Source organism: Salvelinus namaycush, chromosome 19 (genome assembly GCF_016432855.1).
Source record: "Salvelinus namaycush isolate Seneca chromosome 19, SaNama_1.0, whole genome shotgun sequence".
NCBI classification, from domain to species: Eukaryota; Metazoa; Chordata; class Actinopteri; order Salmoniformes; family Salmonidae; genus Salvelinus; species Salvelinus namaycush.
Window position 1 is genome coordinate 38,916,921 of NC_052325.1, and position 25,478 is coordinate 38,942,398.

The 25,478-nt window shown below is 41.3% G+C and overlaps 1 protein-coding gene across 4 annotated transcripts in view; it reads left to right on the forward strand.

The window, feature by feature from the left end:
* The window catches only part of LOC120064407 (growth factor receptor-bound protein 14-like), a 42,892-nt gene continuing 17,414 nt past the window's right edge, over positions 1-25,478 (forward strand). Inside the window, exons 1-3 of one of the 4 annotated variants that reach the window (XM_039014968.1) lie at positions 1-131; positions 554-768; positions 2,281-2,413. In XM_039014968.1, the coding sequence (XP_038870896.1) occupies positions 581-768; positions 2,281-2,413 (321 nt within the window). In that variant the 5' untranslated portion in view covers positions 1-131; positions 554-580. Of the gene's footprint in view, positions 769-2,280; positions 2,414-20,476; positions 20,558-24,511; positions 25,073-25,478 lie in introns of those variants that run through there. The other 3 variants (XM_039014967.1, XM_039014970.1, XM_039014969.1) reach the window with 3 other exon arrangements.

Below are 25,478 nucleotides of genomic sequence, written 5' to 3' on the forward strand. Positions count from 1 at the left end.
AGCCCACTACATCATGGCTGAGTCATGGCTTGGATAATCTCCGCTTCTACATTCATCCAGTCCAGCACAGGGCTCAGTTTTAAAGTGCAGTCGGGACCTCAGTGCGAAGTCTTTGACAAAAGGAACAGTTGGTATTACAGTCTGGTAGCCATCCAGGACTCATAACATAGCTAAGTTACATACTAACAACCCTTTGCGTAGGTGTGCTTTCTGTGCAGGTCTGCTTTCCAGGAAGTGGGAGAGGAAAAAAAGAAATAGAGGGAAGAATTAACAACTAAAATCTCAGAGTTGGTGCATGCATTTTAATACACCACTGTGTCAAAGCCAGGGCTCATTTGCGAGTCATTGAGTTAAAAATAACTTTATTGTGGTGGATCATGTTTTGCCCCACTGGGCCAGTCGCACGGGCAGCAGATGAGCCTTGCGGAGAGGCTTGTGTGTGCTGTGAGCAGACAGAGGATCCCTTCCAGCTCTTGCTCCTTCTCACTGTGCTCTACTCTGCTACTTCCCTGTATACTCCATTCCAACAGCTCGTCTCTTTTCTCTGCTCCAGATGATGCCTTGGATATAGCCGGCCCCCATGAGTGATATGAATAACACACTGGAAGACGCACACACCTCTGGCAGCCTCGGAGAGAAGGCAGAGATTTTTGGGAGTGGGAAGGGTAATGTGAGTGGCTTTTCCAGCCCATCCCTCATCCCTTTGCATGGTCCTTTACAACCACCAAATGCCCAGCTCTCCAGGAATGCTGTCTGCCAGGGGAATAGGTATTGTTAATTTCTCCTTTGGAATGGCTGGTGTGAATGAATGTGATTTAGTGTCACATTTTTCTTTTTAGTCATAGTTATGTTTTCAATGAACAGTCTAAAACACAAACCTTGTGTTGGTAATATATATCCCCAAATTTCCTCCAAAAGTCTCAGCGTATCTATCTTACTTTATACTGTAACTCGCGACTTGAAGTTAATATTTAACATATGTGATTAGTGCGCTTGTACAATGTGCTTTCCTACAGAGGAATAGTACACCCTTTGTATTCGCAACAGCAGGGCACAGAGGTCCCAGTTGAACAATTGCCGTAGACTTTGTACCGGTAAATGCAGGACTGTCTGCGAGAGAATAGTTTTACCCAATTTTGAGAGTACGCTGAAAGAACTGGACTCGACTCAAACACCTGTTACTTTGATGCTTGTAATTAGTAACTTAGTAACTGCTGTGTGTTTACATAGCAGTAAGGAAATGTCAATGTGAGCCACCTTTTACCATTCAAGGCCCTCAAATGTATTTGTCAAATGCGCCGAATACAACAGGTGTAGACTTTACCGTGAAATGCCTTCACATATATAAACCATGTTAAATCTCAATTTCATATCTTCTCATGATACTAATGGCAAATGTGGTGATCGTTTTTGTCAGGCCGGTCTTTCCCACACGGACAGGGTTGCTTTTTCTGCTCGTTTTTGTAAGAACAGATTAAACGGACACGCTGGCTGAGTTTTTGTGAAGTAAACAGCGTAACGGCCATCAGGGCCTCTCCCTCATACAGACACGACCAGAAATCCATGTCAGATAAACACAACGATCATAGGCCTGTATTTCCGTTGTGGATTCACTGCATGAACGGGGTGACCCGGCTCTACAGTGTGTAGCCTGTAACGTATAGAGGTTAGCCAAACTCTGTCTTAAATGATGTCAAGTTCGAATGTTCTTTATGCTGACTTAGAGCGAGCTAGGCTCCAAGTGCTCTTTCTAAGCTGCACACTGCTGAGGTGGAGGGTGCATCGTCTCGTCAAAAATCAGTTTGTCCCTCTGCTTGGTGTGTCTTCTGACTGGCTGAGAGCGGGGGGGTCACACAGTCGCAGACATGGCTAGTCTCACTGTCGGTCAGCCATGTCTGTGTCTGTCTGGGAGTATCAACTGTTCAGTCCTACTGACCCCCTCGAATGTACAGAAGACACATTATTCACAACAGAGGCACTAACAATAGCTAGGAGGTGTACAGTAGAATCTGGCAATACACATGCTTCAGTTTGGGTATTGACAGTGATATATGATGTCTCAGGTAGAGGCTAAGGAGATCCCATGACTGGCTGTAGGCTCCTAAAGCTCCAGGCATCTAATATCTGATATATCATTGCGATGACATTACCATGAATGCTTATCTCTCCTCATTCCAGATGGAAAGACTGCCCGACAGACAGCATGTTGTTTGTGTTAAGAGTCGAGCTCAGCGGTTGTCAGTATAATGTTTTATATACTTATTCTTTGCCTTTCTCCAGGAAAATTGAAGAGGGAGAGGAGTCTCTGCTGGCTGCTCCTGTTCCAAGCCTTTTCCCAGAACTCATTCCCTCAACCGTCTCATCCCTCGTCTCCGATTGTTTATTACCCTCGACCAAAAGTGGCGCAACTCAGGTGAGCAGATATTTTATTTTACATAGACAAATAGAAAATGCAATGTCTCCCTGTAATGATTTCCAGTTGACATCCTCGGGCATTACATGTGATCCTAGAAGGGATGACACTGCCAGAAATAAAATAAAATAAAAACCAAGCCGCAAGACACGTGTACGTTCAAATTCTCGCATGACTCGGTCATACTTGGCATGAGCTAAAAGTCTAAAACTGCAGGGCGTGAGGACGCAGAACCAGTTGTGTGAGTATGCGAAGCACACGCTGCAGAGAAATCGCAAAGAACATGTGACTGTGAGATCCTGACTTTGTAGCTAGATTCTGCATCAGCAATAGCGTTGCAATGAACAGCGCACTTGTTCTAATGGCACAACATGTACAACCGAAGAGCTCAGACAAGGGTCGGTGACCCAGTATTTATGTAGGCCTATGTGGTGGTGTTGTATCTGCATGCTGTTCTTCACCCTGCCATGGTCCGCATCCCAAATGGCATCCTATTCCCTATATAGTGCACTACTTTTGACCAGCTCTGTAAAAAAATGGGGGGTGGGGGGTGGGGGGAGAAGAAAGCTGTCACTGGATCAGTGTTCACTCCTCACTGGACCCTGGCTCTGTTCTGTTCTGCTTGATCTCATCATATGGAGTTCCTGTGCTTAAGTGAATAACTTTCAGTGCATGCTTGGGTAACACTGTTAAATGTAAAGTGAAAATGTAGATATACATTCGCACATCCAAGTCTTCTCTTGAGTTGGGCTCGGGGATGGAACAACTGTTGAACATCTGATCTTGTGGTGTGTGTGTGTGTGTATGTATCCCACATCTGTTGCTATGGGGTAATGATGTTGGGGAAAATACAGGATTAATCACAATAATTGCTTGCCAAAATTTTATTTTTGTAATGCCAATCCTGGTTATAGGTAACATTCCTTCATATGAACTGCTGACATTATTGAGCATATTATTCGTTAATTGTGGAGATAAAGTAAGATATGCAAGATTTTTTTGAATATATATATATATATATATTGTATACAATCGAGGTGAGCGCATTGGAAATGCTTTTGGCAGTTAATCTGCTTCTGTTCTGTTCTGCGTGATCTTTTTAAATGATTGGTCCCAGTCTCTCAAAGGCCCTAGAAGCCAGGTGGACAGGGGTGGTCTGCCAGTCACTGGGACAACAGTCCAACTTGGGATGGGGGGAGGTTTTAGCAGGTGGAATAGTGGAGAACAATTGGAGGTTTACTTAGTAGCAGTGAGAATTCCATGGTATAGCTATATGGACACAATCATTATGGTGTTTTTATGGTAAGTTTACAAACATATATATATTATGATAAATAGAATTGAAACTTGTATTTCATTATGGTGATATAAGTATAGCCAATTATAATTGTAATGGCTCAGCAGATAATGAGAAAAGATGATCAGTTTTTACCTGGCCAAAAGAAAAGGAATATAGAGTGCCTTTGGAAAGTATTCAGACCCCTTGACTTTTTCCACATTTTGTTAGGTTACAGCCTTATTCTAAAATTGATTAAATAGTTTCCCCCCCGCAATCTACAAACAATACACCATAATGATAAAGCAAAAACAGTGTTTTTTTTTGCTAGTTTATTAAAAAAAAAATATATATATATATATAAAATTTCATTTACATAAGTATTCAGACCCTTTACTCAGTACTTAGTTGAAGCACCTTTGGCAGCGATTACAGCCTCAAGTCTTCTTGGGTATGACCCTACAAGCTTGGCACACCTGTATTTGGGGAGTTTGTCGCATTCTTCTCTGCAGATCCTCTCAAGCTGTGTCAGGTTTGATGGGGAGCATTGCTGAACAAGTATTTTCAGGTCTCACCAGAGATGTTCAAGTCTGGGCTCTGGCTGGGCCACTCAAGGACATTCAGAGACTTGTCCTTCACCCGTCTGAGGTCCTGAGAGCTCTGGAACAGGATTTCATCAAGGATCTCTCTGTACTTTGCTCCGTACAGCGTTCCCTCGATCATGACTAGTCTCCCAATCCCTGCCGTTGGAAAAACCTCCCCACAGTATGATGCTGCCCCCGCCATGCTTCACTTTAGGGATGGTGTCAGGTTTCCTCCAGACGTCACGCTTGGCATTCAGGCAAAAGAGTTCAATTCTGATTTCATCAGACCAGAGAATCTTGTTTCTCATGGTCTGAGAGTCCTTTAGGTGCCTTTTGTCAAACTCCAAGGCTGACATATACCTTTACATGAGGAGTGGCTTCTGTCTGGCCACTCTAACATAAAGGCCTGATTGGTGGAGTGCTGCAGAGATGGTTGTCCTTCTGGAAGGTTCTCCCATCTCCACAGATGAACTCTGGACCCATCGGGTTCTTGGTCACCTCCATGACCAAGGCCCTTCTCCCCCGATTGCTCAGTTTGGCTGGGTGGCCAGTTCTAGGAAGAGTCTTGGGGGTTCCAAACTTCTTCCATTTAAGAATGATGGAGGCCACTGTGTTCTTGGGGACCTTCAATGCTGCAGAAATGTTTTGGTACCCTTCCCCAGGTATGTGCCTTGTCCGTAGAGCTCTGAGACAGTGTCAATTCCTTCGACCTCATGGGTTGGTTTTTGCTCTGACATGTACTGTCAACTGTGGGACCTTAAATAGACCTGTTTTACCATTATGGGAATTGTGAGTAGATTGAGGAATGTTTTATTTCCTCCATTTTTTAATAAGGCTGTAACATAACAAAAAGTGGAAAGACAAGGGGTCTGAATACTTTCCGAATGCACTTTATAATAATTTATCAAGCCTACAAGCAATACAAGACCCTATTATTATGGTGGGAGATTATAATATGGTTTTAAATACCTCAATGGACCGTAAAGGAAATCGCACTGCAAACGATCACCCTTATGCACTTAAGGAAATCACGAATATAATGGAACAAGTGGATATATGGAGGCTTAAATATCCTGACCTAGTGAGATATACAGTTGAAGTCGTCTGAAGTTTACATACACCTTAGCCAAATACTTTTTTTTTTTTTTTTTTTAATTATTTTTTTGCATTTTCCAATTAACAACATTCAAGACAAACGTGAAAAGATATTAGACAACAATAGGACAAAGTGACAATAACAGATGAGCATAACAAAGAAAGAAAAAATAAAACAAATTATAATTATATATACAGACATACAATAAATAAAAATGTATAATGAGACATTGGATCATATGGTCACCTGCCGTAGGCACACGTTACGTGTGAAACATTATATAAGGATAATATATAGATTCATTCAATGTGATGTGGGGGGAGATTCTCCATATAGTCAATAAAAGGTTGCCAAATTCTGTAAAATGTATTTAACTTATTCCTCAAGCGGTAAGTAATTTTCTCCAGTGGGATACAACTATTAACTTCTGATAGCCACATTGCAACTGGCAGGGGGGAATCCATTTTCCATTTCAAGGCAATCGCTAGCAATATTTCTGTTAGCTTTATAGTATGGCTTTGCCTAAGATTGGTGTTAGTAAAGTTGCCCAGTAGACAGACCTCCGGGTCTAGAGGGAATGCAACCCCATGAATTGAGGATATGGTATCGCATACCCCCTGCCAGAAACCGTGTAGTTTTAGCCAAATACTTTTAAACATTTAAAGTTTTTCACCATTCCTGACATTTAATCAGAATAAGAATTCCCTGTCTAAGGTCAGTTAGGATCAACACTTTATTTTAAGAATGTGAAATGTCAGATTAATAGTAGAGTGATTTATTTCAGCTTTTATTTCTTTCATCACATTCCCAGTGGGTCAGAAGTTTACATACACTAAATTAGTATTTGGTAGCATTGCCTTTTAAATTGTTTAACTTGGGTCAAATGTGTTGGGTAGCCTTCCACAAGCTTCCCACAAATTTTCTATTGGCTTGAGGTCAGGACTTTGTGATGGCCACTCCAATACCTTGACTTTGTTGTCCTTAAGCCATTTTGCCACAAATTTGGAAGTATGCTTGGGGTCATTGTCCATTTGGGAGACCGATTTGCGACCAAGCTTTAACTTCCTGACTGGTGTCTTGAGATGTTGCTTCAATACATACACATAATTTTCCTGCGTCATGATGCCATCTATTTTGTGAAGTGCACCAGTCCCCCCTGCAGCAAAGCACCCCCACAACATGATGCTGCCACCCCCTTGCTTCACGGTTGTGATGGAGTTCTTTGGCTTGCAAGCCTGCCCCTTTTTCCTCCAAACGTAACGATGGGCATTATGGCCAAACAATTGTATTTTTGTTTCATCAGACCAGAGGACATTTCTCCAAAAAGTACGATCTTCGTCCCCATGTGCAGTTGCAAACCGTAGTCTGGCTTTTTTATGGCAATTTTGGAGCAGTGGCTTCTTCCTTGCTGAGCGGCCATTCAGGTTATGTCGATGTAGGACTTGTTTTACTGTGGATATAGATATTTTTGTACCCGTTTCCTCCAGCATCTTCACAAGGTCCTTTGCTCTTGTTCTGGGATTGATTTTCACTTTTCGCACTAACGTATGTTCATCTCCAGGAGACAGAACGCGTCTCCTTCCTGAGCGGTATGACGGCTGCGAGGCCCCATGGTGTTTACATTTGCGTACTATTGTTTGTACAGATGAACGTGGTACCTTCGGGCGTTTGGAAATTTCTCCCAAGGATGAACCAGACTTGTGGAGGTTGAATTTTTTTTTCTGAGGTCTTGGCTGATTTCTATTGGTTTTCCCATGATGTCAAGCAAAGAGGCCCTGAGTTTGAAGGTAGGCCTTGAAATACATCCACAGGTACACCTCCAATTGACTCAAATGATGTCAATTAGCCTATCAGAAGCTTCTAAAGCCATGACATAACTTTCTGGAATTTTCCAAGCTGTTTAAAGGCACAGACAACTTTGTATTTTAATTTCTGACCCACTGGAATTGTGATACAGTGAAATAATCAGTCTGTAAACAATTGTTGGAAAAATTAATTGTGTCATGCACAAAGTAGATGTCCTAACCGACTTGTCAAAACTATAGTTTAACAAGAAATTTGTGGAGTGGTTGAAAACGAGTTTTAATGACAAACCTAAGTGTATGTAAACTTCCGACTTTAACTGTACATGGCGGAGACAAACCAAGCTAGTTGTCTTGACTACTTATGTCATTCTTGCTGGCACTGAAAGTAAAATAAATTGTTGATGGGGACAGAATGTGGTCGGACCATCAAATAATTGGCATATAAGTTACTCTTACATAATTTCCACGTCGGCGAGGATATTGGAAATTTAATCAAAGCCTACTGGATGACAACTTGTTTTTAACCAGGACAGCAGAATTTATAACTGACAGCAGATCACCTTATTGTATGGGACACTTTTAGATGTGCCTTTAGAGGCCATGCAGTTCAATGCTCATCTTTAAAACAAAAGCGATGTAAGTCAAAATAATTCATATTAAGAAAGGAAATATAGGAGCAGAATCCGTTAGAGGAAAAACAAAGGAGAAACTTTTTCAAGAAAAATCAAGTGTAATGTATTTTAAAAATAACGCGAAATGGATAGCATATGGGGAAAAATGCACTTTCTTTTAAATGTTATCTTCAACATAGAAATTCTACCAAAAATAATTTACTGAAACTTGTTACAAATGACGGCGTCACCCATGATTCACCAAACAATATTTTGAACAAGGAAGCAAAGTACTTTAAGCATATGTTTTAGTTTGTCTCCTCCATCTCTACTAACCAAAGTTAATTGTAAGTATTTGTTTTCTATTAATAATGTACAATTAACAGCTGTACAGAAAGACTTATGTGAAGGCTGAATTACAGAGGAACTTGGAAAACTCCAGGGCTGAATGGCATACCAGTGGAGGACTGTTATTAGCATTTTTTAACCACTCCTATAAAAATGGTAGATTATCACATACTCAACAAGGTCTGATTTCATTAATACTGAAACGGGACCCAAGTGGTAAATGTATAGGTCCATTAAAAAAATTGGAGGCCCCTTACACAATGCAAACTGCATAGCGCATAGAATTAAACAGGTTTTGTCGGATATTATTCATCCTAATCAGACAGGTTTTTTACATGGATGATACATTGGATCAAATAGAAGACAAGTACTGAAAACAGTATAACACTATGAAAAATCTGGAAAACCAGGGCTGTTTATGATATCTGACTTTTTGAAAAGGCTTTGGATGAAGTACCACTGCAATTTATAAACTCAGCAAAAAAAGAAACGTCCTCAATGTCAACTGCGTTTATTTTCAGCAAACTTAACGTGTAAATATTTGTATGAACATAACCAGATTCAACAACTGAGACAAACTGAACATGTTTCACAGACATGTGACTAACAGAAATTGAATGTGTCCCTGAACAAAGGGGGAGTCAAAATCAAAAGTAACAGTCAGTATCTGGTGTGGCCCCCAGCTGCATTAAGTACTGCAATGCATCTCCTCCTCATGGACTGCAACAGATTTGCCAGTTCTCGCTGTGAGATGTTACCCCACTCTTCCACCAAGGCACCTGCAAGTTCCCGGACATTTCTGGGGGGAATGGCCCTAGCCCTCACCCTCCGATCCAACAGGTCCCAGATGTGCTCAATGGGATTGAGATCCGGGCTCTTCGCAGGCCATGGCAGAACACTGACATTCCTGTCTTGCAGGAAATTACACACAGAACGAGCAGTATGGCTGGTGGCATTGTCATGCTGGAGGGTCATGTCAGGATGAGCATGCAGGAAGGGTACCGCATGAGGGAGGAGGATGTCTTCCCTGTAACGCACAGCGTTTAGATTGCCTGCAATGACAACAAACTCAGTCCGATGATGCTGTGACACACCGCCCCAGACCATGACGGACCCTCCACCTCCAAATCGATCCCGTTCCAGAGTACAGACCTCTGTGTACCGCTCATTCCTTCGACGATAAACACGAATCCGACCATCACCCCTAGTGAGACAAAACCGCAACTCGTCAGTGAAGAGCACTTTTTGCCAGTCCTGTCTGGTCCAGCGACAGTGGGTTTGTGCCTATAGGCGACGTTGCCGGTGATGTCTGGTGAGGACCTGCCTTACAACAGGCCTACAAGCCCTCAGTCCAGGCTCTCAGCTTATTGCCGATGGTCTGAGCACTGATGGAGGGATTGTGCATTCCTGGTGTAACTCGGGCAGTTGTTGTTGCCATCCTGTACCTGTCCCGCAGGTGTGATGTTCGGATATACCGATCCTGTGCAAGTGTTACACGTGGTCTGCCACTGCGAGGATGATCAACTGTCCGTCCTGTCTCCCTGTAGCACTGTCTTGGGCGTCTCACAGTACGGACATTGCAATTTATTGCCCTGGCCACATCTGCAGTCCTCATGCCTCCTTGTAGCATGCCTAAGGTACGTTCACGCAGATGAGCAGGGACCCGGGGCATCTTTTTTTATGTGTGTTTTTCAGAGTCATTAGAAAGGCCTCTTTAGTGTCCTAAGTTTTCATAACTGTGACCTTAATTGCCTACCGTCTGTAAGCTGTTAGTGTCTTAATGACCGTTCCACAGGTGCATGTTCATTAATTGTTTATGGTTCACTGAACAAGCATGGGAAACAGTGTTTAAACCCTATACAATGAAGATCTGTATAGTTATTTGGATTTTTACGAATTATCTTTGAAAGACAGGGTCCTGAAAAAGGGATTTTTTTCTTCTGAGTTTACAATATTCTTGCAGCCGGTAGGATGTTACAGTACTAGTCAAAAGTTTGGACACAACTACTCATTCAAGGGTTTTTCTGTATTTGTACTATTTTCTACATTGTAGAATAACGTCAAAACGATGAAATAACAAATGGAATCATGTAGAAACCAAAAAATTGTTAAACAAATCAAAATATGAGGTTCTTCAAAGTAGCCACCTTTTGCCTTGATGACAACTTTGCACACTTGACATTTTCTCAACCAGCTTCACCTGGAATGCTTTTCCAATAGTCTTTAAGGAGTTCCCACATATGCTGAGCACTTGTTGGCTGCTATTTTTTCACTCTGCGGTCCAACTAATCCCAAACCATCTCAATTGGGTTGAGGTTGGGTGATTGTGGAGGCCAGGTAATCTGATGCAGCACTCATCACTCTCCTTCTTGGTCAAATAGCCCTTATACAGCCTGGAGGTGTGTTAGGTCATTGTCCTGTTGAAAAACGAATGACAGTCCCACTAAGCGCAAACCAGACGGGATGGCGTATCGCTGCAGAATGCTGTGGTAACCATGCTGATTAAGTGTGCCTTGAATTCTAAATAAATTAGACCAAGACACCAGCGAAGCCGCATCCACACAGTCTCACCACCACCTCCATGCTTCACGGTGGGAACCACCCCTGCGGAGATTATCCGTTCACCTACTCTGTGTCTCACAAAGACAGCGGTTGGATCCCCACATTTTTGGGGGGACTCATCAGACCAAAGGACAGATTTCCACCGGTATAATGTCCATTGCTTGTGTTTCTTGGCCCAAGTAAGTCTCTTCTTATTATTGGTGTCCTTTAGTAGTGGTTTCTTTGCAGCAATTTGACCATGAAGGCCTGATTCACGCAGTCTCCTCTGAACAGTTGATGTTGAGATGTGTCTGTTACTTGAACTCTGTGAAGCATTTATTTGGGCTGCAATCTAAGGTGCAGTTAACTCTACCTCTGTTGCAGAGGTAATTTACCTTTCCTGTGGCGGTCCTCCTCAGAGCCAGTTTCATCATAGCGCTTGATGGTTTTTGCGACTGCACTTGAAGAAACTTTCAAAGTTCTTGAAATGTTTTGGATTGACTGACCTTCATGTCTTAAAGTAATGATGGGCTGTTGTTTCTCTTTGCTTATTTGAGCTGTTCTTGCCGTAATATGGACTTGGACTTTTACCAAATAGGGCTGTCTTCTGTATACCAACCCTACCTTCTCACAACACAACTGATTGGCTCAAACGCATTAAGGAAAGAAATTCCACAAATTAACTTTAACAAGGCACACCTGTTAATTGAAATGCATTCCAGGTGACTACTGTACCTCATGAAGCTGGTTGAGAGAATGCCAAGAGTGTGCAAAGCTTTCATCAAGGCGAAGGGTGGCTACTTTGAAGAATTTCAAATATAACACTTTTTGGTTACATGATTCCATATGTGTTATTTCATAGTTTTGTTCTATTCACTATTATTCTAATTATAGAAAATAGTAAAAATATAGAGAATCTCGAATGAGTAGGTGTGTCCAAACTTTTGACTGGTACTGTGCATATTTCCCCCAAATTTGGGTGATTTGGAAATGATGCAGGCAATTGCTTTGATGGAAGCCCCCACCCCCCCCAAAAAAATATTATTATTATTAGCATTTTCTGCCCAGCGTCCTCTGAGACGGAGATTCCATTCAAATGCCTGCTGACTTGTAATAACTTCAGCTTTAAGCATAAGGTTATTTCTTATTTCGCTCCCTATGCAAATGTGTCAGATTTCACATACTGCATCTCTGATGAGAGCAGAGAATGGCGTGCGAAGTGGGACAACCAGACCTGTCACGGAGTGCACAGCAATTGCTGTTTCGCCGTTCAGAGTGCTCTGTACACACATTCAATTCAGATTATTATTTTTTTGAATTCAGCTTGCACTGCGGCAAAAAATACAACATGGTCACACAACTGTTTTTGCAGTTCGTGATCTACAGAAATGAATTTGGAATTAGTGAAGTAAAACCAAAACAAATCTAATTTTGATTTGAATCAAAACATCTTCCTTTTCTCATTGCAGGTCAGGTGCAATGCTGTTTTTGTACTGCTCAGATTTAATTTGAGCCAATGTTTAATTTGTGATGTATGATATATACGAGTTTACATTTGCTAAAATGGGAGCGCACTCATGTTTCCAGCTAAAAATGATGGTTGTGCTTCAAGAAACGACTGAACGTCAGAATGAAAAGTTTTGATATATATATATTATCCCAGAGACTGTCAAGTCAGGCTGGCTGTGGCTTGTTCATTGACCACATCACCCATTCCCTGGAGGTGATTGGCTCCCTGCAGGTCTTAATTACACTCACACTAGGCATCTCTGGCTGGGGGAGGGGATGAGGCGAAGGGGGGGTTAGCCCAACTCAGACCTCTGACTCATGGTAAAGCCTGAAATTTCAGCGCTAACCGAAGAATATCAGCAGCGTTAAACCTTGCTCCTCAGCTTTGAACGAGTTGCTTTCAGCATATATTTACTATTCTCCAGTTTGTTCCGGTGCCCACCATTGTGCGATTTTAGAATACGTTGTGATTGTTTGTTCTCCTGTAGATGCCTGTAGTGCTTGATTATCTTCCCCAAATAAACTAAGCTGTCACTCTTCGCTTGTTATGGCAGTCACAAATGAGCCCTTTATACCCGATCCCCTTTCCACTTGACCCAGGATTCACACTGGAAAATCAGATAGTTATTGCAATTCTCTAATGCACCCCTGGCTCTATTGTTTATAAAAGTCCATGGGATTAGCATGGATTTGTCATTCTCTTTTGATTTTCGAGAGTAAAATTTTTCAATTTCTCAGCAGTGAAGAAGTAGAATGACACCTTGGTGACCTCAGGCTTGAACAGTGTGGCTCCTTGTTAGCCTGTCTCAATGTGCTCCTTATGTAACACCGTGATGAGGGCTGCATTCGCACCTGATTAGGCTGACAGGCTTTCACTCAGCCTTTTGAGCTTTGCCATTGTCAAGACAAAGGGACTATGTCAGACTGCCCAGCTGTTTATGTGTCACAATCCCCCAGTCGCAGGGTCACGACCCATCTTCACAAGCACTTGAGAAACCGGTGACATCACTGCCCTAGCCTCCCTATCCCCATAAATGGGTGTGCCAAGTCTGTCTTTTGAATCCCCCAGTCTGTCTTTGAGGGTAGTCTGTTTCTAGGCAAAACTGCTTACTCTCAACATGTAAAGCTGCAGAATTAGTGTCTATATGTCATCAGATTTCATGATAAAGTAATGGGAACGCTTTACTTGTGTTTGAAACACTTTGTCCCACAAAAAGGTGGTGGTAGTGTTAAATGATAAAAGATATAGGGACAGGGCTAGAGTTAGTAGTGGTGGTGTCTGCCTTGGTGCTAGTTGCCGTGGCAATTGGAGCAGCCAGTGTGCTTGTGCATGATTGGCCAGGTTTTGGTTTACTGTGGTTGGCCTGAATGCCTGTTCGGAATTATTTCCAAGGCCCTTTGCTTGACATGCCTTTGTTTTACATGGGCTTTAGAAGCTATTCCAGTCGTGAGAAAGCAGTTTGCCTGAGCCCCTGTCAACTGTGCGTTTTCATAAGAAAGTCTATTGTGTATATCATTTGCCCTTGTCCATATCATTTTTGCTTCTCTGTCATATGTTTTATGCGAGGAACCAGTTTGGCCACGCATTGTTTGAGTTCTATCATCGTTGTCAACATTCAATATTAAATGTTCAACTGTTCAATATTAAAATGTTCTTCAAGCGAAATCATTAATATTGTATGAAGTATTATTTAGATGGGGAATGCCTGTGGGCGTTTAAATTGTTAGTTGTGTTTGTGTAGGGTAGACACTTTAATCACTGATTATTACAATCGAACACAGTATTTGATGTTTGGATATGTTACATACTGTGTAGTGACTGACAGTATATATGTTTAATCACAATTGTTCAATTATCATTTTCACCTTATGTGTGGGGTATTAACTCTGTGCATAGAATGTGCAAAATGTTGTCACTAAGAAAGACATAGGGGACATGGGCCAATGGCAGCCAGATGGGGTGATAAGGGGATTAAGTGAATCACGATCTGTCCTATACTACTTCTGCTCCCTCGGCCATATCACAGGTACTTCTGTGACTACCTTGTGAAATAGAATACTTATGCACTTTGGATCATAACTTCAAGTCAGATCCCATTGGCAATGCCAGGGACATGGCTCCTACCATGTCTTTGCAGCACCAATGGCCCTCTAATCCGTTCAAGGCTTTGCAAGGTACTGTAGGTGCTATGGTTGTTTGTGTGGTAGGGAACGAGGTTGTGCGGAGCCTACTTTTGGAAAATGAAACTCTACGTAAACCAAATTGTCCCATGACAGGCCTGCAAGTAGCTGTCATGGGACAATTTGGTTTACGTAGAGTTTCATTTTCCAAAAGTAGGCTCCGCACAACCTCGTTCCCTACCACATAGGAACTGAGAAGTGGTCTGTGGTCACCACCTGCAGAACCACTCCTTTATTGGGGGTGTCTTGCTAATGGCCTATAATTTCCACCTTTTGTCTATTCCATTTGCACAACCACATGTGAAATTTATTGTCAATCAGTGTTGCTTCCTAAGTGGACAGTTTGATTTCACAGAAGTGTGATTGACTTGGAGTTACATTGTGTTGTTTAAGTGTTCCCTTTATTTTTTTGAGCAGTGTATATACTTCTGTGTATTGATTTTAAGAAAGGCATTGATGTTTATGGTTAGGTACATTTGTGCAAAGATTGCTTTTTTCGGCAACGTGCTTTTGTTAAGTCATCACCCGTTTGGCGAAGTTGAAGTAGGCTGTGATTCGATGATAAATTAACAGGCCCCGCATTGATTATATGCAACGCAGGACAAGCTAATGAACCTAGTAATATCATCAACCATGTGTAGTTAACCCTTTCGCACGTACCATCACACGGGTGTGATCGTTCTACAGTGGTCCCTGACGCGTACGATCACACCCGTGTGATTAGAACGCTTATTTAGAACGGCCAGTTTCGAATTACGCATCAATCAACATTTGAACAGGCCAACTTTTTTTTTCTCAAACTATTTATACAAACAGTCCTTACAAAGTTATGTCCAGAATGTGAGCAGTTTATTTTTGGATGCAATGTTCAGATATTCGCTTGAAGTATCTATAGCATAACACAATCATCCAAACCGGAAAAATGTAGGCTACATTTGTCCTAGCGCTGAGGAAAGATTGACGCAACACAAGCTGTCATATTTTTTTAACTCTCGGCTGACAAACTACTATGAATTAGCTAATAGCAATTACTGTTTATAATTAATCACATCACGGGTAAGCAAAATAATTGATTAAAACATTTTCTAGAAATCGAAAGTAATCTGAATATAAGTTTCAGTGCGCCACCATGCTTTTTTTCTTCACAGAAACCAAAGATAATAAGAGAAGACAAGATGAGTTTGGTCTGTCTGCATGTTGAAGGGGTGTGTCGTCTACCATTGTTCACATCCCACCGTTCTCAAAATGAGTGAACTCTTTTGAGCACGATTGTATATAACACCATAAAGGTTATGTAATGAGTAACATTACCTCGCGTGTCAACGGTTATAAGGAATATACACATTTATTATGCCATACACACAGTGAGCTACAGTAGAAATGTTATAACACGACATACAGAAACTATTATAACGTAATAAGGCACTTTGATAGAAACGCAGTCTGGATTTGAACCTGGGTGTCTGTAGTGACGCATTGTTTTCCAGAGCTAATAGAGGAATGTAGCTATTTACCTAAGCATCGAGTATAACACCATAAAGGTTATGAAATGAGTAACGTTACCTCACGTGTCCGCGGTTATAAGAAATATACACAAATATTATGCTACAGTAGAAACGACGACACGACATGCAGAAACTATTATAACGTAATAAGGCACTTTGATAGTAATGCACACATTTCCAGTTATTATTGGTAACGAAAACAACTATGACTGCGATGCAGGCAACAGACGGTAAATGTGAACGTGTGGTGATAAGCCTGCCACGTAGTTTCCCATTATTTTTATATTATGACATTTACCAGTAATCCCCAGTCACATGTTTGTTTACAAGCAAACAACAAGGAGAGACCGGAGTCTTGTGAGTCACTCACTGTTTTGTAGCACACGCCAGGGTGATCTAGTGACGGTATGGGATTTAGCTAGTTCTCTAATACCTATTCAGTTTGTTTTGTACACTGCTGCTACTCGCTGTTTTATTATCTATGCTTAGTCACTTCACCCCTACCTACATGTACAAATTACCTCTAACCTGTACCCCCTCACACTGACTCAGTACCGGTACCCCCTGTATATAGCCTCGTTATTGTGTTACTTTTTAATAATTTTTTACTTTAGTTTATTCAGTAAATATTTTCTCAACTCTTCTTGAACTGCGCTGTTGGTTAAGGGCTTGTAAGTAAGCATTTCACGGTAAGGTCTACACTTGTTGTATTCGGCACATGTGACAAAGTCTGACTTTTGATTTAATATTGCAATCAAGCCCCTCTTGGTAACAACAGAGGATCCCCTCCTGGATCAAGAGCCTTGCTGTCTAATATTGGTTTTGTGTGTGCAGAAAACTGCGAGGAGAATTTGAGTTACTTGTATAACTTTATGAGCTGGGATGTCTGTCCTGCAAATAGTTTTGAAAATAGCTCCCCTTGTGTTCAGTGCCAGTATTACTAAATATCCTGGGATGGCACAAGGTTGGTATGACAATCTGGGTACCGACAAAGCCTAGTGTATACATGTCTAGGTGGACGATTTATACTCTTATGATGTTAGGCCCGGCACAGTCAAGTCAAGCACCAGTGAAGGAGGATATGAGAATGGAAATGGGAATTGCTTTTATGTAATAAAATAATATTAACCAGTGGTGTAAAGTAACTAATTAAAAAATACTTTGATGTACTACTTAAGTAGTTTTTTGGGGGTATCTGTACTTTATTATATATAATTTAGAAAAATTGTACTTCCTCCACTACAATCCTAAAGAACATATGTATGTTTTACTTCTGTACATTTTCCTTTTAAGTACTTGTTATATTTTGAATACTCAGGCCGGACAGCTATATAGTCTAATTCACGCACCTATCAATATAACGTGTTGTCATCCCTAAATGTCTGAGTGTTGGAGTGTGCCCCTGGATGTTTAAAAACATAAATAAAAATTGTGCTGTCTGATTTGTTTAAGGAATTTGATGTATAGCATTTACTTTTTTACTTTTACTCATGTATGACAAATCAGTTATTTTTTGACCACTTAAGGCGCTTCAGAGAAACGGATAGTAATTTGTGTGCATAGAATGGAGTCATGAGTGCATTTCCTTCACAAACGGGCTCATTCTGTTCAGAACAACCCACGGTATGACGCCATGTCGTCCTTGTAACTGTACATCAAACATGGCGATCATAAACTTTTGTTAATGTAAATTACATGAATATTATAATATGGAAATGTGAAGCGCATATTTGGACTCACGGGTGTGTGGTTTGCTTATATGACATCAAAGCTCTATTTATTATAATCCTCAACGTCTCAGCTTTCAAAATATATCGCCTACCATTGATATACAGCTTTCCCCACACACAAACAAAACATTTTTAAAAGTAGCCCAATCAGCGGGAGGGATGGGGCGCATCTTCTCCTTGTGCTTGGTGCTCACATTTAGAACTGCTGTCAGTTGAATCCCATACAGCGCTGTAAAGTGGAGAACCTGAGCTCTGACATCATGTATAGTATGTTACTGTACAGCCACTGCCGTTTATCAGTGTCCAAATCTGCCATTTTTAACCCGTATACGGGTACGCGTGTATAAAGGTCTACGAGCACATAATACACTGTTGTGATATGGATTGAGAATATCTATTTGAATGTACTGTACAGTGTACTGAAGGTACAGTTGAAAGAAAGGAGTACAATGATAGCTGTGTTTCTACTCCCAGACCTCTCAACAAAGGCATTCATGCATAATTGTAGACCTGCATTTGCCAGAGTTTGTTTTATTTGCAGGCATGTGGGGTCAGAAACAGTTCCTCCTGCCCTGCTGTGTGTGATCCCTGCTCTGACGGAGCCTGTGAAAGGGTCTTGTTTGAATCGAGCTCTGGTCAAGGACAGAGTGTCTGGAGCAGGCTTTGTTATGAGAGTTGCGGAGACTCCGTTATCAATTTGGCTCCATTAATACAAATTCATTTTTGCAGTCCGATAACTAGCAGCGTCTGCTTGTCTGTGCGATTCACAACATGTTGTGCTGCGATTCCAGATAAACTGTAAGCTTGGGATGGACTCCTCCTCTGTTCTCATGAGGGAAGCTGTATGACAGTCACCGCTATGCTGCCTGCAAACGCGCCCCCCCCCCCCCCCCCCCCCCCCCCGTATGGTCTGGGAGGGAAGGGAAAAAAGAGTATCAGGAGAGAGGAATCCTCCCACTGCTACAATGTGTCCAGATTTAGTCTAAACTACAGTACATGGTCTGATTCTGACCTGTATACTGTGTTAGTACATTTCATGCACTTTTAATGACATATTAATGTACGTTAAGCCAGATAATGTGTTTTCTTGCTGAATTCATTCAAATGCGTACCGTTATCTGCCCATAGAATGTTGTTGATTAAATCATTTATCGGCCCTTCTGTAAAATAATACTACTAAAAAAAAAAAAATCTGGTCTCGTTGTTTCTCATAATAAAGTCAGTGTAGTATTTTCTCAGCTGAAGTTGCCTCCTCTGCTTGACATTTTAAGATTAATAGGAGAGCTTTGGCTCAAATGTTGAGCTTTGCCCTGCACTTGGAAAGACAGAAATATGTAGCAGAGCGGAATTGGCCTGTGCATGGTGTGTATCTAGCAATGCATTTCTGGTCCCTTTTCAACTGTGACCCATTATAGGGCATAGCTAATTGCATAACTGCGTTTTATGAAAAGAGATCTAGCACTCTTGGATGTTTCTAGTTTCCTGTGTCCAAGGACATGTTTCTGCTGTCCTTTTTAATAAAACATAAGAAACACTTGTGCTCTCCAACAAAAACACCACTATTCTCATTATCAAATTCCCTTTTTTTTAATCTCTTCCTTGAACCTTTTATCCAAGTTGAAGCTTATCAGCAGGAACATATGGCAGAATAGCCAAGGGAGATAATATAATTGTTTAGCGTTGTCAGAATTAAAATCGAGGTTTTGTCAGGGCCAAATCCTCTTTTACCATTGACAAAAATGTATTGAGTACATCTTTATTTGATGTGTAACTCGTCCTTATCAGACCATTGAGTGACTTTCACTATTACATCATTAACTCTAATGCATACTGTGTGAGGCTGCTCGTTTCCGAGACTTGTTTATCCTTACAGTAAAACAGATGTAGATGATGAATTGTGGCAATTGTCGCTGTGGGAACAACTTGGCGCAGAGCTATTTTGAAGCCCCCAATTTATACAGTCTCCCAACCTCCTCCTCCCGTCCCCCATTCCTCTTTGCCAACCACATCTTTTCCTTGCTGTAGTGTCGTATAGATATGAAATCAGCAATGCACTATTGTCCATTGCCTATACCTGTACTTGACTTACATGCTTTTTACGATACGAAATGTGGAGAAATGTAAATATGTAAATTCATCTCAAATGTGATTTGCCAGATATTCTTGTGGACATATTTGCAAAATACATTATTCTAAAGTTGACAACATTTATACACTTCACATTTTGATAGATTGTAGTACAATGATATTGTTGAATAGACAAACATGTTCTGGTAAAGGGGGAAAAAAAGAGGTGTCAATTCTCCGCCTAAATTACTGGCCATCGACTACGTCAGTTTTCCCTTTCAGACATTTTTTTTTATTTCATGTTGCTTTTGTACCAATGGAAAGACATTCTCAGGGCTGTTAGAAATGGGCAACTATATTACTATAAATAATACACCTACTCACTTTTGTGTCAGATGTTTAATCTTGATTTTTAGTCGTTTTAGCTTTCTGGCTTTCTCTGAGCTTCTGCATTGTAAACTGTAGTCCTTCTTGGAACTATTTTTATCAAGACTTGTTTGTGGCTTGATAAAGTGGCTTTCTTTAAAAAAAAAAAAAAATATTTTTAGATTTCCAAGGACAAAGGAGGAGTTTCTTATACAGCGATGACTTCTCTGTCTCACACATTCATTGTGCACGACCTCAGTGTAGAGATATATACGATACAACGTGCATTCTATAGCATACTTAGAGAAGAGTCACTTAGAGAAGAGTCTTCTGCATATTAAGGTAATATACTAAGTATGACATTGCGTGTTTGATTTTTCTAAAATAATCTATACAATACCAGTATTTACAACTTAGATATATGGATATTATTTATTTTAGTTGTGTACTGAGGAAAGAAGCATGAACTTCCATGCGAGAAGAGTCACCTTGCCTGCCATTACTCCACTTTGTCTTCAGAAGCGGGTAGGAAACGTGCTTGTAATTTCCTCTTTGCCACACTGTGCATGATTTCTGCTTTCTTTAACTGTCCTAATAGTGTGTCTGTGTTAAATCGTACAATGGGATTCAACTAAACCACTCTGAAACTAGAAGTGGAAAAACAGTTTATTCATCCACTTTTCTGAACCAGTTTGGCCTGGAGTTCAGAAAAAAACTCCAATCCAGAGATACAGTAGTTTTTATTTGATCCTTTGGATTGTGCTTCAGTATTTATATCAGTTTCCCATCAGTCATCACGTTTGCTTTTTTTTTTTACATTAAATTCATAGATTTGTCTTCAGTATGTTTTCCCCTTTACTGCTGAGGTACAGTAAATGGCAGTCATTGGAGTAGCTATGCTTCTTCTGAGGTTAGCTAGCCTCGTGTGTGTGTGTGTGTGTGTGTGTGTGTGTGTGTGTGTGTGTGTGACAAGCAGGCCTATATTTTTCACCATGCGCTTCCCTGGATCTTTCTCAGTAGCGTGTTTACAGTAGCAGCTTAATAGAAATGTGATACAATTTTGCAGTCGACGCACTTATTAAAAAGTGAAAAAACAATGGTTGACATTAAAACACAATTTTGTCCACGTATTTCAGAAGACTCTGTGAACTCAGACTTGGACAGCTTAATGCCATGATGATATCACGCTAAGGATAAATGTAGAAGTGATTTGGAATACAAAACATCTGACCGGTTGAAATATGTGTCTGTAACGGTCTATAAACCTGTTTGGCAAAAATGACACGAGTGAGCCATTTCAAGGTTCTATGTAGCACCTATAACTGCTGTGTCCAGACAGGCAGGGAGTTCAAGCATGTGGAGGAGTATCATGGCTAACTGAGCTTATCCAGTGCTTTGCTGTAGTGAAGGGCACTGTGGATGTATGGTTGTTACACGCCGAGCCCAGGGCTGAGGCCACTGCTGTGGCGCTCACAGATAGAGCTGCAGCTGTGGGAGTGGAGTTCAAGGTAAAACCAGCACACGCAAATTAGTAAACCGGTGTCCGCAACCCTGTCCTTGAGATAAAGAGAACTTTATAGCGTTTGTTAGCAAAGCATAGACAAATCTATATTTAGGCCAGCGCTTATGTCTGTTTGGATTTTCCATCCCATTTCTGTCTCAATTGGAGACCATGTTCCTTTCCTCCCAGAGTTTCTGTTCAATTTGTATGTACAACCGTGTGGCCATCGACGGGGAAGGCCGGGGCTAAAATATGGGTTGCAGTTAGTACTGGTTCAAAGCTCGTAGCGCTGCTTAGCTCTGTCATCAACATTATCACTGTTGGCCAACTCTTATCTTATTTCCCTCAGCACTCTCCCATGTCAGTCCCTGCACAGTGTATGTCATTGTGTTAAGTTCCAGAACGACTGATTATCTAAACTTAAATCGCGAGCACACTTCACATTTACTTTGGACTGAAATGCACTTTTAGTATTTAGTTGCACAGGCCAGGTTACCTGTATGTGCTCTGGACTACGATTTCACGTCAACTGAGGCATTAAGCAGTCCTTATGTGTTCACCCTCTTCGGGTTTTTTGTGATATTTGAGTGTTGTCTTTGAACATGGTATAATGAAAGAGAATATAAAAATTGGTAGAAAACTGCAGCTTTAGACTTTATCTATCTTTCTAGGAAAGCTTTTTGTAAAGCATCCACAGTAACTATATAATGACACTTAAAAAAAGGGAATTTGGCTGACGGAAATGGAGCTGTGAACTAAAAGCAGGTGGGCACATGGAGCAGCATGGCTACCTGATGAATGCACGTCTTTGTGCTCATTGATACAGAAAGCAGCAGTTCACAGCAGCATTTTATCTGGCTTCGCCGTTCATTTGACTCCCTGGACCAAGTGATTTATCATGGATACCGAGGCCAGTCATTTCAACCCTAGTTGAAACATCCCAGCATGCTAGGAACAATGATCAAATCGATATAGGCGAGAGGCGGCGCATGTAGGAGCTAGTGTGGGCTCAGTCTGAAGGATTCATTAGAACGAATTATGCACGTTGTGTTTATCGTTCGTTAGTTGTGAACTTTTTGCTGTCTGCAATCTTGTATCTCCAAATACAGAATGTAGGACACCGAATGAGCACAGAATCAGCAGATTTTTATTGCAGTGTTGAATGCATTTTCAAGAACCTCACCAAATATTTGTCCAAACCTCTCTGAAGTGGGTTAACATAGATATTAGTCAAGAGATATAATCTGTGTGCATATCTAGCTTTGCGGAACACTCCAATAAGGACATACGGGCCATATTTGTTTTATTGCTAAATATAAAGAGACCGAGGGCTAAAGGGAGCATGCACAACGCCTCGATCACACATACAGCGTCTTTTTGCTAAATGGTACGCAGTATAATCTGGATATGTGTGCAACAAAAGTTCAACAGTCACCTTCTGCTACCATTTCTGTCAAGCTGTTACGCATACAATTTTTATGTGTACATTCGATAAATCCAACGAATTCACCACCCAGAACGCACTGCAACTGCCTCTGCCATGCAATGCTGCGAGGCAAATGCAGTATTCCATTGGAAATTTTAAAGTACGTCTGGTGTACCAAAACGCAATGACGCTGTCGGTGTGATCGAGGCGTAACACTACAGTACTTCATAATACATGTCGCATTTTCATGAAGCAATTTCTCAATGAGTACATAAATGTTCTGTCATCATTCGTTTTGGGTGTTTTGTTGAAAAAGGTGCACTGTACTGGTAGTCATAGAACTGTTTCCTATCAACAAAAATGTAATTCATGTTGTATTGCACTGAAACAAATGACAACAAACTATAATTTAAAGAAAGTTATAATGGGATTGTGATTGGGGTGACAAAACCCTACAAGGCAAAAACCTATAGGATTACTTTTGATTTCCAGTAGGAAAAAAGTAGTCCAAAAGGACTGATACAAAATATTTTAGGATTGCGAGAATCCTATAGGATCCAATATGATTACTTTTGATTTCCAATTGGGGGAAAAAGCAGTCTAATAGGATTCTGAAAGAGATGGAACAAAATCTTATCGGATTGTGAAAATCCTACAGGATTCTATTGGAAACATTTTTTTTTTTGACTAGGGTTTTCCTATACATATATTAAAATATCTTCCTGATACACAAATCCTAAACCTTGTGTAATATAGCATCATGTCCAGTGTATTTTTGTGGAGGAACTAATGTCAACCCGTCATCTGCAGGAGTAACGCAGTAAAAGCTGTTTCACCCCCTGACAAACCCTGTTCCTCCATGAAACACGATCCTTTTGAGATTTGATTTGGCAAATTCTCAGGAAGTGACTTCCACAGAGGGACACAACTGGATTCCTGCCTAGATGTTTTTTTCCACAGCCTGATTTAGAGGCTCCTTCACACTGTTCATCTTTTTTTCTTTTTTTTTCTTTTCTTTTGTCATTTCTACCCCATGAAATACATTGGATGCAATGTAATGTTTTATACAGTAAGTGCTCTGGGCTTTGAGATGATCATCTTCGGCTTTCTACTTCAACCTCAGTGACTTCAGTGTTACTGCAATGTATGAGATGATTAGTGTGTCCTTATTAGCTTGTCCGTCCGTACTGTACGGACAACTCACCAAAAGGACTTAAAGTAATCCCAGTAATGCAGTCCTTTGGCTTTTGTTAGGTACCCGCAAAGGGGGATCCTTACATGTTTTTTGGGTCTTGTAAATCTCAGCGAAGACTGATTTTTAAAAACTAGATTTTTTTTTACTTCATTGAGGGGTGACGTCATAGTTGGTGGTTGTGATTCGCTGCGGGCTCCTTAAGGGCGCTGACCCCAGCTCGGCTGGAGAACTGTGGCCTCGTTTCACTCCACAAAAGAGGGCTGGTGCGTCCTGCCCCACGATCCGCCTTAAACCAAGGCACAGAGACCCATGCACACAGAAAGAGGCAGCCAGTTGGTCTTTACTGTGACTCTCTTCCTCCCTTCTCCCCGCCCACCCCTGTCAACTTTAGACGGAGTTGACCCAACTAGCATTACATTTAACCAGCACCTTTGTAATGGCTTTAGAGCTCACGTAGGGCTTTATGCTAAGATCTCGAATTGCCATGGCTGTGTGAATAGGGAGGGGGAGCGAGCCTTTTGACTCTTTTCTCCTCCTCCTGGGCTGTGTGGAGCAGAGCAGGCTGATCCTGGGCTCTTTTACTTGGGGGGGAAAAGGTAGCAGGTGATTGGGCCATAGCCCCGGTGACATATATCTGTGGAGTCAGGAAAACGCTGTGCTCAGAGGCAGCTCTTTCTAATTAGCTCATTTCTGCCCCACTGCAGTAAAGAGAGGAGAGAGGGAGAGCGGGCTCTGCTTTCCGCTTCCCAGCTGATACTTACTCGCTACTCGGCTCCTGTTCTGTTCTGTTCGGCTCTGCCTGTCTGATGCATGTTTCCATGTTCCTCACTAAAAGCCTGGTTTACAATGCTGTGCACTCAGCCCTACATAGGCTGCAGAGTTAGCTCAAATTCACAAGTCTTGTCTCCCAACAGAAAGGTAAGTTGTGATGTCAGATGATTTGTTAGTAGCTTGTTTTGTGTTTAATATTGCATGACTGTTGAGATTCTCAGAGAGCTTTTTAATGCAGAACTGTAATATACCTGCTGTGAAGAAGGGAAAAAAAGGAAAGGGTCATTGGAGCAATAGACTACGCAGTAGGCACGTTGATGTTTGTCGTGTCTTGTCCTGGAGGCAGGACTGGTCGCTTTCCCATTTTAGATAGGCAGGCTGCAAATTCAAAATATAAATGTATGAAAACAAAAATGGTTATCTTAAGTTTAAGTAAGGGTTAGGCATTAGGGTTAGCAGTGTGGTTAGGGTTAGGTTTAAAATGTTCTGACTTTGTGGCTGTATCAGCTAGTGACCACTCTGCAGAGCTGTCTCCAGAACAAGATTTATGATG